Source organism: Fulmarus glacialis, unplaced genomic scaffold (assembly GCF_000690835.1).
Source record: "Fulmarus glacialis isolate BGI_N327 unplaced genomic scaffold, ASM69083v1 scaffold32683, whole genome shotgun sequence".
Taxonomy (NCBI): Eukaryota; Metazoa; Chordata; class Aves; order Procellariiformes; family Procellariidae; genus Fulmarus; species Fulmarus glacialis.
The window spans coordinates 581-11,325 of NW_009202846.1; the positions used below are offsets into that span (position 1 = coordinate 581).

At 46.4% G+C, this 10,745-nt stretch overlaps 1 protein-coding gene across 1 annotated transcript; it reads left to right on the plus strand.

Annotated features, from left to right (window-relative positions):
* Positions 1-7,772: 7,772 nt before the first annotated feature.
* LOC104074359 (nuclear factor of activated T-cells, cytoplasmic 2-like) lies at positions 7,773-10,226 on the plus strand (the record flags this gene model as incomplete). The annotated part of the gene is made up of 3 exons (XM_009574444.1): positions 7,773-8,289; positions 8,350-8,685; positions 10,058-10,226. Coding segments are annotated over 3 exons (1,022 nt in total), but the record flags the coding sequence as incomplete, so codon positions are not given.
* Between the last annotated feature and the right edge of the window lie 519 nt (positions 10,227-10,745).

A 10,745-nucleotide genomic window follows, 5' to 3' on the forward strand; every position in this document is an offset into this window, starting at 1 on the left:
ACTTTCTAAATGATAATTCTATCTGTTGATGATACTAAAAAGTGGTACTTCCTATCCTATAAAATACAGATTTGTGTAAACCAGACAAAGCCAAAAGAGACAGGACCCAAAGGAAAGAATTGCTGGGATATTGTTTCTGAGATACATTCGTTTTGATTCTGCACAGTTGGGAGTTGGCATTTCTCTAGGGCATTTGAAGAAAGATGTTGTGTTTGTAGGGGACAGTGCAGGAGGAGACCTAGTAGGCCTGAATCGTGGTATCATTAGCAAAATGGAGAGTTGTTACTGAGTTTTATTCTTTGTATACTTGTTTAAATATACAGATGTGCACCAGTATCAAAGCTGAGTGAGGATGGTTAATGTCATCAAATGTACAAAGCTGAATTTTCTTTCAAGGTTTAATGTAGATCAAACCATGCTAAAATAAATCAACGATGGGGAGAGGTCAGCGATTTTAATGAAAATACATTAAATCTCAGTGAAAGCTTCAGATGCTGGGTTTTTTTCACATCTTTATAGTAGAGAGTACTGCTGTGAAGGCTTAAGTGGGAAGTTCCACAGAATATAATAGTACGTAGGTGGGGGGTAGAAAGTTTAATCTTCAAACCGCATAAATGTAGAGCCGTGTATGCTTGTAGCAGAAGTAACTTCCTTCTTGAGCCTGCTTTCTCCACATTTGAATGACTGGAAACCATAATTAGTAGTAATTTTGTTTGTTCCAAAGATGGAAATCATTAGCATAAAAAAAAAAGATCACAACCATATATACTAGTATTGTAATCTGGAGAACATTCTCCCTCGCTTTGAAAAGGCACCAGCTAGAGTCTGTAAGCAATCCAGTATACATCCGTGACCTTTAATGTACAAAAGATTAAAGCATGTTTACACGAGAACAGAAAATGTTCAAATTTTGAGAAAGGGCTTTATCCACATGCTGGTGGTAAATGATGCTTGTTGTTCATGTGCGATTCTGGCCTCGTCTGAACTGCAGTTGGGAAAACAAGCCTTTTTCAGCGGAGGCCTCAAAATGGAACCAAAACCATAGGAGTGTCTGTGGATCTCAGCACTTCAGTCTGGTTCCTACATTCAAAGCCCGTTTGAAAGAGGCTCTGGTTTCCTCAGAGTCTTGCTCCACCCACCGCTCGCGACAAGTCCTATAATAACAAATCTCTGTAAACATGCTAAAAGTGATTTTAAAAAAAATTTTTTAGGGGGAAAAAAGTAAATTTGGGGCTCTAGGAATGGATTGGATGAAAGCTTATTTCTGATAAACAATTTTTAAAATATTTGGGATTTGACAGTATCCACCTAAGCTTATGTTTTAAAAGTAGGATCTATATCACAACTTGTTGCCATGGAAATGCCAGAAATATCCTTACTGAAAGCGGTTGGCATTCAGTAGTGCTTATGTGTGCCTGAGACAACAGGAACATGGACTGCTGTAAAAGCAACAGGGGAAAAAAGGGTAAATAAAAATCCTACGGTCAATATTATTAATATTAGATATTCCTCTCTAAGCCAACCATTTCCAAAAGCAGGAGTGCTGTACAAAGTGCCATTTTCCATGTGCCTTTTACTTTTACCCTTACTTGCCAGACTTTAATTAGCTATCTTCTTTTCAGCATTTGCAAACCAGAAACATCTGCCTTTAGCAGGCTGAACTGCTGAGATGTGCCCAGGTGAACAGATGGGCTTGGGTAAAGCGAGTATCCTGTGCTGTTAGGTTGAAATTGTGATTTCACTTGGGCATTGAAGATGTTTTCTGTATCCTTTTAAAAAAACGTTAGATGTATTCCCTTGAGAGATACATGTGGAGGTATTGCTAGTGGTATCTCAAGTTTTAGCTTATTTCAAACTTGAAAGGTGCTGAATATCCTTATTTCTCAGTGGAGGAGATAGACAGAAAGTCAATGAGCATTTGAACTAGCTCCTACAAACAGGACTTCCAGATGACTAAGCTCTGATAACTGCTTTATGTATTGTTCCATAATACCTGTTGTTGGCCACTCTGAGAGACGAAATACTGAAAAGTCATACAACCGCTCTGCTTCAGCAGCTCACATCATGTATTTTTGTTCTGTGTTCACTGTGAGATGATCCACTGATAGGTAAAGCTGCCACAAAACTTTTAATATTTGAGGCTAACCCTTCTGAGAACTGATCCTCTGAGCGGTATTCTGAAACTTAAAATCCAAGCAAACCCCATTTTTAAATAAGATTCCAGACAAAATTCTGCCCTAAGACAGCTGAGAATGCAAATGGGAAAGAAAGAGTATTTGCTCGTAGGCTCAAGCCTTTGCTGTGGCTCAGCAGGCTCTTACATTGCACCTGGTGATATGAATCTACAAGGTCTATGTATGTATAATATAGAGAGGGGAAGCAGGGAGCATCTATAAATATTAATATTCCTCTAAATGCTTGTTGTCTGTAGACAGGCTCCCAGGGACATTGCCACGTCTTGTAGGTGTCAAGCCCTGTATAATTTGCCTCGTTCCTTCTTTTTCTCCCCAATACAAAGCTATTAAAAGGAAAAAAAAAAAACAACCTTGCAGCTCAGTCCTGGTGACTGGCTCAGTAACACAGGAGGCAGTGTTCAGTGGCAGCCCTGCAGTGAAGAAACAAATATGCACATGTAGCAGAGAATACCAGATTTCACTCAGGAAACCAACTTTCACTTTGACCTTCCAAGCAGCTAGTGTAAATAACAGACGACTCCGCTTTTGAAAAATGCAAAAAAGCTCTGGACTGGCCCCTTCAAATGGCAATAAGCAAATTAATTAAAAAAATGTGGACTCTCTAACTTATGCAAATAAGGAACTCCATTTAAATCCCAGGAGCTGCACTGCAGCAAATGGATGTGAGGTCAAAACTGAACTTCTCCCCGTGCCCTCCCTTGGCTCCCTGGTCCCGCATGCGGCTCTTTAGCTTTTCTTACATGATGATTTGTATAAACCCATCATGGAATGCAGTTGCTCTGGTGATCTGTTACTCCCTAATTTCATGCTAATTGCCAAGGTCACATTTGGCTGACTGAATGGCTTTGAAGTTACTGCCTTGTTTAAAAAACAGCAGCGGGTGGATCCTTGCAAAGCCATGTGTGCACACACTGGTGTGCATCCCGTCCGCGTGGGAAATCCCTGGAGACCAGAGGACCTGGTGTGGGTTTTCCTTTCTGCCTTTCAGAGGTGTGTGAAAAGGAGTTTTTTAAATCAAGGGTTAAGTCCTTTGAAACTTAAATCCCTTGATCTTTTTCACCTGTGTTTTCACTCCTCTCCCTAATCGGTACTAAGGGCAGTCCTGGGAGGCTCCCACCTGGGGAGGGTGCCCAGCCACCGGGTGGGTGGTGGAGCTGCCTGCAGCGTTCCTGAGTCTGTAGGAGCTGGTTTGCTGTTTTACGATACGGTAGGACGCAGAGCCCTGCTTCCATTCCCTATTGTGGGAAGAAGAGAGATGGTCTGGTGAACTAGTAACTGGGTAAAGGCTGTGGAAAAAAGGGAGGAATAAGAGCTGGCAGCTTGGAGGCAGTTTGGGTGGGATCCTAGGGGGCTTGGGGGTAGGACTTCCCCAGTCGTGAGGCCTGGGTGACGCAGGGGAGTAGGCTGTTTGCTGACTGTAAAGCTGACTGAGAACTTGAGGAGGTGCCAGTGTTGTCTGGGTGTGAAGCTCGCTTTCTTTTAACCCCCATTTCAAACAAGAAGGCTGTTTTGGTACTGAATTGGAGGATGATTCAGCAGTGAAACCTCAGGCTGGGAAATGCCTGAGTGAAGGGAAGGAGGTGGGGAAGCACTGTAACTGCACAGAGGGGTGTCAGAGGAGCTGGGCTGAAGCTGCTGGGCTGAAGCTGCTGGGCTGCTCGCCGAGATGTCCATCAGAAAAGCAGTGGAGAGGACAGTCCTTTGCAGGAGTGTTTCAGTCTGTGTCCTGGGATGCAATATGCAGGGACAGATAAACCCTTGAAGGTGGCACAACCTTGGGTGCAAACCTGTACCTCTGGGGCATCTGCACAAAGATTTCAAAGCTGCTTCAGTTCTTGAAAAACACCTTTGCTAGGCTGATCTGTCACATAATTATTCTCTTGTAAGGGGGTGCAATGGCTTCTCACCTCCTTGGGGAGCCCAGCTGGGGGGCGGCAGGGCTGCTTCCCGCCATCTCCAGTGTGAGTTTTGCTGTCCTCAGTTCCTGCCACCCTAGCCAAGCTCACCTTGGCAGGTCAGGGAGAAGCATGGGCATTGCTGGAGCCATTCCCGTGCCCTGGGCTGCTCCACGTTCCCACTGGTCTCTGCAAACGCGGAGAGAAAGCAGCTGGGCTGCCGGGGAGCAACCTCTCCCCGTCGCCCGCTGCCCCTCTCAAAGGCAGGAGCCTGACGTTGTTTACAAAACCGAACTCCTGTGGTGCTCGCCTGGGGAAGCTGGGATGTTGGCTCGGGTCTGTCCCTTCCTCGAGCGGATTCCAAGCCCCAGCCTGCCTTAGCCAAGTTGGCCGAGAGCGGGGTAGCCAGTCTCCTCCTACTGAAGCAAAAAGCAGAATTTCTCCTGAGTTCGATGGAAGGGCCGTTTACTTCTGGAGAGCAGCACTTGCTGCTTCACCCCACCGCCCCTTTTCCCTCCCCCGGTGAGGTCAGAGCCTTGCGTTGTAGCATCACCGGCATTTCCATGGTGACAGACCGTGACGTCACAGGCGTGGGCAATAGCACCCGGGACAGTGATTTCATTGTACCTCTGAAGTTACGCAGGGCTGGGACTCGGTCAGGAGACCTCCCCAAACCCCCCGAGCCCCGAGTCCTGACGAAGCCGTGCCGATGAGTCAGGGCCGGCAGCCTCTCCCCTGCCCGAGACGCAGCCTCAGCCTCTGGGCATCTCTACCTGGCGCGGTTCCCCAGGCACTCTTCAAACGAGCCGAGGTTTTCTTGTCTGCAGTCTTGCCCACATTCCTGTGCTGCTGCCGGCTTTATTGATAATTTGCCATGTGGGGGGAAACTAAATATTTTTGCTCTACAGAAGGCTGTGGGTGTTGTCTGCTTGGCAAAGGGCGCCTGCCTCGCTCGCTGCCTGCGAGCGCGGGGTGAGCAATCCCGGTTTGCACTGCAGAGGAGCGCTCTGCCAGAGTGCTGTGTGGAGGCAAGGGCATGTTGCAGCTTGTTGTTGTGCGTAAGCGTTGTTATTAATATCTGGAACATGGATCCTCTTGGAGGGTGAATGCCAAGGATGAAAGTGCTCGTTTAAACACTATTTCAGAGAAAAGCAAAGCAAACTTGGGTTATTGAAAGCCCAATTTTAAATAGGCAGAAAGTGTGGGTGGTGGTAGTGTGTTTGTTATTCAGAAGACTTTAAAAATTATGTGTTCACATACAAATACATGTTTGCTTTCCCCATACCCTTCGACACAAATCCCTACATGCCAGCTTTGCAGCTCAACATGTGTTGGGAGGAGTTGTCATTTTTTACCTGTTGTCTATGTATCTGGCCCAGATAATGCGGTTTAATGCGTACGGTGGGGGCAGCTTTCGCTGTAGGTGTGCTGAATGGGGAACTGGAACGGTCGCCTGTTCCTTGGTGTGAAGCTGTTCAGCCTGGAGAGCTTTTCTGCGATTGCTGATCACTGTATGAATCCTGCCTCACATCCTGGCGTCAAGCCTTGCTCTGCTCGGGGCTGATTTGGTCTCTTGCATCAGTTTAAATGGGAGTGATTCTTCTAAGAGCGGTGGGAGTGATGTTTTGTGTGACTGCGGAGGGGTGTGTTGTTCTGTTGAGTCCAAAGGAGTGATGAGTGTTATTCAAAGTGAATTGTACCATCAGTATCTAGGCTTGATGCGTCAGAGTTTGAGTGATGTGAATGACACGCTAATGCTGTGAATGCCAAAGCTCTGATATCCGAGATCAACGATGCTAAAAATATGTTCGGCTCAAAATTCAGTTACTCGTTGCTGTTTTCCCATCCCCAAAACAGCTGTGTGCTGGGATTAAAAGCCAGAGGGAACCTTAAGGAATCTGCAAGCTGGACTCTCCCAGTCGTCTCCCATCCCGTCACATAGACTTTCTGTGTGCTGGTTTGTTTGGTCGGCTGGTCGGGGTTTCCCGCTAAACACGAAGGCTCAGCAGTTCCTGCTACATTTTTTCTTTTCACGGATTTTTCTCCAGGTTGTGCAAAACACTGAGCACAAAAAGTAGTAGACAAAGATCAGTGGAGGGTTTTGCTTTCACACTAAGAAGCATTTAAAACTGAAAACGAACAGAAACCCCTGAAATTAAATCACAATCTCTCTGTGTGCAAAAGTTTCACTATGATCTTTTGCTACTTTTGCAGAAAGCACAGTCAGCTCCTACCTGGCTTTATGTACAGTATTATTTGCTCATCGGAAATGCTGTCTCATGCAATGTAGGAGTTGGAGAAAATGCTGGAACAGTTATTTAAATATTTAAATGAAACCGTCTTTGCCTATGACACATACTGATCTGTGCCCAAGGGTGAGCAGATAGTGTGAATTAATCTCAGACTGTGGAGCTGTTTCAGATATTTCCTGCTGGGTACATTGAAATCTTTGAAAACATATGAAAATCCTGATCATATTTTGCATGCTTTTGGGTAATGAAAAATACTGTTCAGCTCCCAGGCTGGGGAAGCTGCAGGAGCTGGTGTATGTCGAGGGGCCTGTCTCAGGGGTACTTGGCATGACTGCGCTCTCGGATGCCGCTGGCATTAAGCCCCCGATGGGTTGCTGGGACGAGACCAGAACTGCGCTCAGCGATGCCGGTGGGATTTCTGTATTGCCTGGAAGCATCCCTGTACTCTGCAACCTGGGGACAGTTTGCAAGACTGAGAATCTCTGAAAATTAAGGATTTTTTGCACCAGGAGAGAGGGCTGCACTGAACATTTACCTGTTACTGTGTATTTTATAATCCCTCTCTGGCCAAAACGTTCCTTGAGCTGAAATTGGAAATTGATTGCCTGTAAATATGGGGCCAGATCCCTTCTATCTCTCTCTTTCTTTTCTAACAAATATTTGTGAGTGTGTTTTCTGATCATCTGGTGCTTTCTCATGTGAAACTTGTTGACATGATATGGAGCCAAACAAATCATCACACAGAACTGACTTCTTAAATTAAGTGCTTGAGCTCAGCTTTGGTTTCATGAAGCCTTTTCTGGCTGGACTTTGCTGGGTGAGAAAGGTTTTTCTCCCTTCACCAAAAGCTGTTCCTCAACCTTTTGGTTTTACTTCTGGAAGTGGTTTTGTGACGTGATGGTCTCAGTCCAGCTCCTGGTGGACAAAATCTGACCAAAGTCACAACACCCCGGTTGGCGCTCAGGGGGATATTTGGCAGAAGGAGTAGGAAGGGGAAGTGGGCAGGGAGGCTGTCGTGTCGCCGACCCTTCCAGGTGACCCCTCTAGCTCAGGGCTCAGGTAGCGGGAGGCCGGCCGGGCGGTGTGGAGGTGTTTGCAGTGCTTCTGTCCGTGCTGCATCTGCTCTGAGCACTTGAGCTTCCCTGGCTGTTAATCCAGTACTTTTCACAAGCATTAATTGCACTTAAAAAGAATTAAACAAGTATTTACCTAATATCAGATCACAACCAGTTTATAAATATGCATTTTTTTAAATCCATGATTGCTCAGCTTCTGTAATAATATTTATAGTCTTAAAGAGACCCTTCTTTTTCCAGAAGAACCGACTCCACATAAAACCAACAGCCCACCCTCTGGAGTTACATACGCTCATGATGTCTTGGACTGTGGCCTCAAGCCATGCCCCCTGCCTTTTTCTAGCCTTTCTGCAGATCCCATGGGCAGATATGGACAGCCAGATAGCATAGGGACAACACCTACATACCCTGCCAACGCTGCAGGGGCCTCTGCTCCGAGCCCTAGGATTGAAATTACTCCATATCATGAACTGATTCATTCAGGGGGTCCCTTCCGCAGCAGAGACACAGATGTTCTTTTGGTAGAACATCAGTCAAACTCAGCTACCGCTAGCCCAAGGGTTACCCTGCCTGTCCCTGGCTTTGAGGGCTACAGAGAACCACTGTGTTTGAGCCCAGCTAGTAGCGGCTCCTCTGCAAGTTTCATTTCAGAGACAAATGTATCTCCTTGCACATCACCATGTGTTTCACCAAATAATGGTCCTAGTGATGACCTTTGTCCACAGTTTCAAAACATCCATACTCATTATTCTCCTAGAACCTCTCCAATAATGTCACCACGAACAAGCATCACGGAGGAAACCTGCTTGGGACGACATTCACCATCACCCTGTCCCAACTCAAGGTCTTCATCACCAGGTGCAAAACGGAGGTACTCTTGCACTGAGCTCTACAGTACTCAGCTGCCTTCCACTTCTCCACGACAGTCAAGGACCCCCTCTCCACAATCCTCTCCTCGCATCCCCTTGAGAGAAGACAACTCTTCAGTTACTTACACGCAGTTGCCCAGCGCTTCTCTTTCCATGGATGCTATGAACAGCCTTCCTACGGATCCCTCCTGTGGTGTTCCCACGAAAATTTGGAAAACCAGCCCTGATCCTTCATCCATGCCTTCCCACAAAAACAGCATTCCATGTCACGTCTTCCAGACTGTTGACTTCCACGGGCCTTGTGAGCAGGAGGACAGGAGAAACTCAGCCCCAGAATCAATTTTGTTGGTACCTCCATCCTGGACAAAGCAACTGGTGCCTGCAATACCTATCTGCAGGTATGTAATGCTTCTTGTGGTTGTGTGTTTTCTCATGGCGTGATGTCCTCTGTTGTGCATAGTGATCCCTAGGGAGTGTTTCCTTGGGCAGATCCTGCTGCAGACCAGAGCTAAGTGCTCACTGGTTAATGGGAGCCCAACCCATTATGATTCTGAGAGATGAAAAAATCTGGGTTTGGAAGAAACATCATTAAAGTGGTTCATTGAGAGCACAGCATACGACAGATTCAAATTTCCAAATTATTTTTCTAAAATGCAGACTGCAGACAGCCTTTGACAAAGGCTAAACAGTCTTGTTCCATCCTGCTGCTGCTTTTAAAGAAAATGGTTTGATCGCTTTTCTAAATTCAGAGAACGTCTCGCTTACAAATTTCCATCAAGGAGGAAAATACTTTAAATGTTTCCCAATTCAAAATAGAGCACGCTGCTCCAAGTCAGACCGAGCATTCGGTCAACCCCAAGTGACTTATTGTTGGTTGTTAATTTGTTAATTGTCATTTAACCCAAATCTCAGTCGTTGGCGCTACCTTCATCAACTCCCTCCGTTGTCTGGTGCTGGCGGCACGCAGGTCTGGACCTCGGGCCGTGCGTATCTGCCAGGACGGAGGTTGCCAAATGTGTGACTCCACTTGCGGTCACCACTGGCACCCTGTCAGCCCTGCCATCCCGCTCGGCGGCAAGGTTGTCCCCTCGGTGACGTTATCCCGTGCTGCTCCCGACCTGCTAAACACCAGTTGCGAGTGAAAGAACACGGGCTGTGACTTTCCTTGGCTTGTTAGGTCGGTCCCGGCAGCACTTAGTACTAACAAAATAAGAGTTGTTTAAAATCCAGTGCAAGCTCTAGTTGTACATTTCAATGTATTAATTTCATGTTATAAACGCTTGTGTATTTTGGTAACAGGAAAACTAGTATCAGGTAAGAATATTTAACATTTATTTGTGTGCATTTTAATATTTATGGAAATCATAAATATTATGAATTTACGCAGCTGGTAAGTAATGGTAAATGGAGTTAATATTTCACAATATATGTTCTGTGATCAAAGTTTAAGATGCACAGCAAAAGCTAGATAAAAGAGGAGGATCTTTGAAAAAATAGAACTGCTACACATATTTCTGTTTAAGAAATAGAAATATTCTATTCTCTTCTGCAAGGAGGTGAGCCCACAGAAGTTATTGCGTTCATCCTGAAGTTCAGCAGAGTTTGTAATCAAACGTGAGCAGGACAGCATATTCTCACTGAAATTAATAGCGGACTCCTAAATGTTTCAGTGAGAGCAGTCCTGGTGGGGTACTTGGAGGAAGAAGGGATCAGCGTTTTGAGAAATAAGGTGCTAAAGAGTTTCAGCTGGTGTGGTCTCTCTCTGCCCAGTTTGCCCGTCCAGTCGCTCCCGCCCCTCGAGTGGCCGCTCTCCAGCCAGTCTGGCTCCTACGAGCTCCGGATCGAGGTACAGCCGAAGCCCCACCACCGGGCGCACTACGAGACGGAGGGAAGCCGAGGGGCCGTCAAGGCGCCGACCGGAGGCCACCCCGTCGTCCAGGTAAGGGACTGGAGAACAACTCTGTGGACGAAAAGTGGGGGGTGAACCCATTTTTGAAAGTCTTGCTGGGGGCTGACCCGGAAAGAGGAGGACCACGTGAACCTGGGTGCGCTTGTAGATGTGCATAAAGTGTCTGAAGTTGAACTGTGGTGAAGTCCTAGACGTTTGTAGAGTTGGTTTGGATTAGCTTGTGAAAGCTCAGAAACTTAGGCAAAATATTTGCCACCTTTTCTGGGCTATATGTTAACCTCCTGTGACCCAACTCTGTCGTAAGATGTCCAGCTGTCCTGAATTCCAGCTGAGCCCGTTTTATCTTGAGAACAGACTCATCTGTGTCAGCCAGGGCTTTTTGTGAGGTTCAAAATGTACAAACATCAAGCCTGCCTTTCAAACTCGGTGTAGCTCAGTGACCTACCAAACTCAGATTTAAAATAACGTCAGATCTGCAGTACCACGTCCTCCTGCCAGCGGTGGGTGAGGGTTTTGGAGTCGTGCTCGCCCAGGTTCCCGCAGAGCAAG